The sequence below is a fragment of the Fukomys damarensis genome, unplaced genomic scaffold (genome assembly GCF_012274545.1).
Source record: "Fukomys damarensis isolate Sample0158 unplaced genomic scaffold, DMR_v1.0_HiC HiC_scaffold_15, whole genome shotgun sequence".
Taxonomy (NCBI): Eukaryota; Metazoa; Chordata; class Mammalia; order Rodentia; family Bathyergidae; genus Fukomys; species Fukomys damarensis.
In genome coordinates this window covers 20,199,212-20,199,821 of record NW_022900927.1, presented here as the reverse complement: position 1 = coordinate 20,199,821, position 610 = coordinate 20,199,212, and the positions used below count along the sequence as shown (strand labels likewise).

Genomic DNA, 610 nt, shown 5'->3' with positions numbered 1-610 from the left:
CGTCCCTCCCCCCACCCAATCCGAGCAGCAAGACGTTGTCGCGAGGTGTGTTTCTTTTAAATAGAGTCTTGGGGCCTCGGCGCCAACGGGGGTCCACTCGCCGTGGGTCAGACACTTCCCTTCACCCCCTTTGTCAGGCCTGGCCTCTGCCCCCACAGTGAGAGTCAGACCGAAGGTGAAGGAGGTTCCGGAAGGCGGTGCCAGAAATGGCAGTGGGGTCCAGCCCTGGCCACAGTCCAGATTTCCACCCGTGGAAAGAAGACGAGTTAGAAAATTAAAAATAAAAATAAAATAAAATAATTTCCCCCTTTCCCTCCCTCCCCCAAAAGAGCCCGGTTGCAGTTACAGCAGCGGATTTCCCGAAAAATACTGCAGCCGGTCTCTGCTCAATTTTTTCTCTTTCATCCTTCTGTTCTGAAACCAAATTTTCACTTGTCGGTCCGTCAGGTTCAGCATGCGGGACAGCTGCAGGCGCTTCTCTTTGTTGATATACACGTTGAAGAAAAACTCGCGCTCCAGTTCCCGGATCTGGAATTTCGAATAAGGGCAGCGCTTCTTGCGGGTGCGGGGGGCGTCTGGAGGGAGGGGAGGGGGCAAGTGCGAGGAGAGG

At 54.4% G+C, this 610-nt stretch overlaps 1 protein-coding gene across 1 annotated transcript in view; it reads right to left on the bottom strand.

The window, feature by feature from the left end:
• Positions 1-276: 276 nt before the first annotated feature.
• The window catches only part of Hoxc11 (homeobox C11), a 2,432-nt gene continuing 2,098 nt past the window's right edge, over positions 277-610 (bottom strand). The window contains exon 3 of the mRNA XM_033763485.1: positions 277-575. Coding sequence (XP_033619376.1) covers positions 343-575 — 233 coding nt within the window. The 3' untranslated portion in view covers positions 277-342. The remainder of the gene's footprint in view (positions 576-610) is intronic.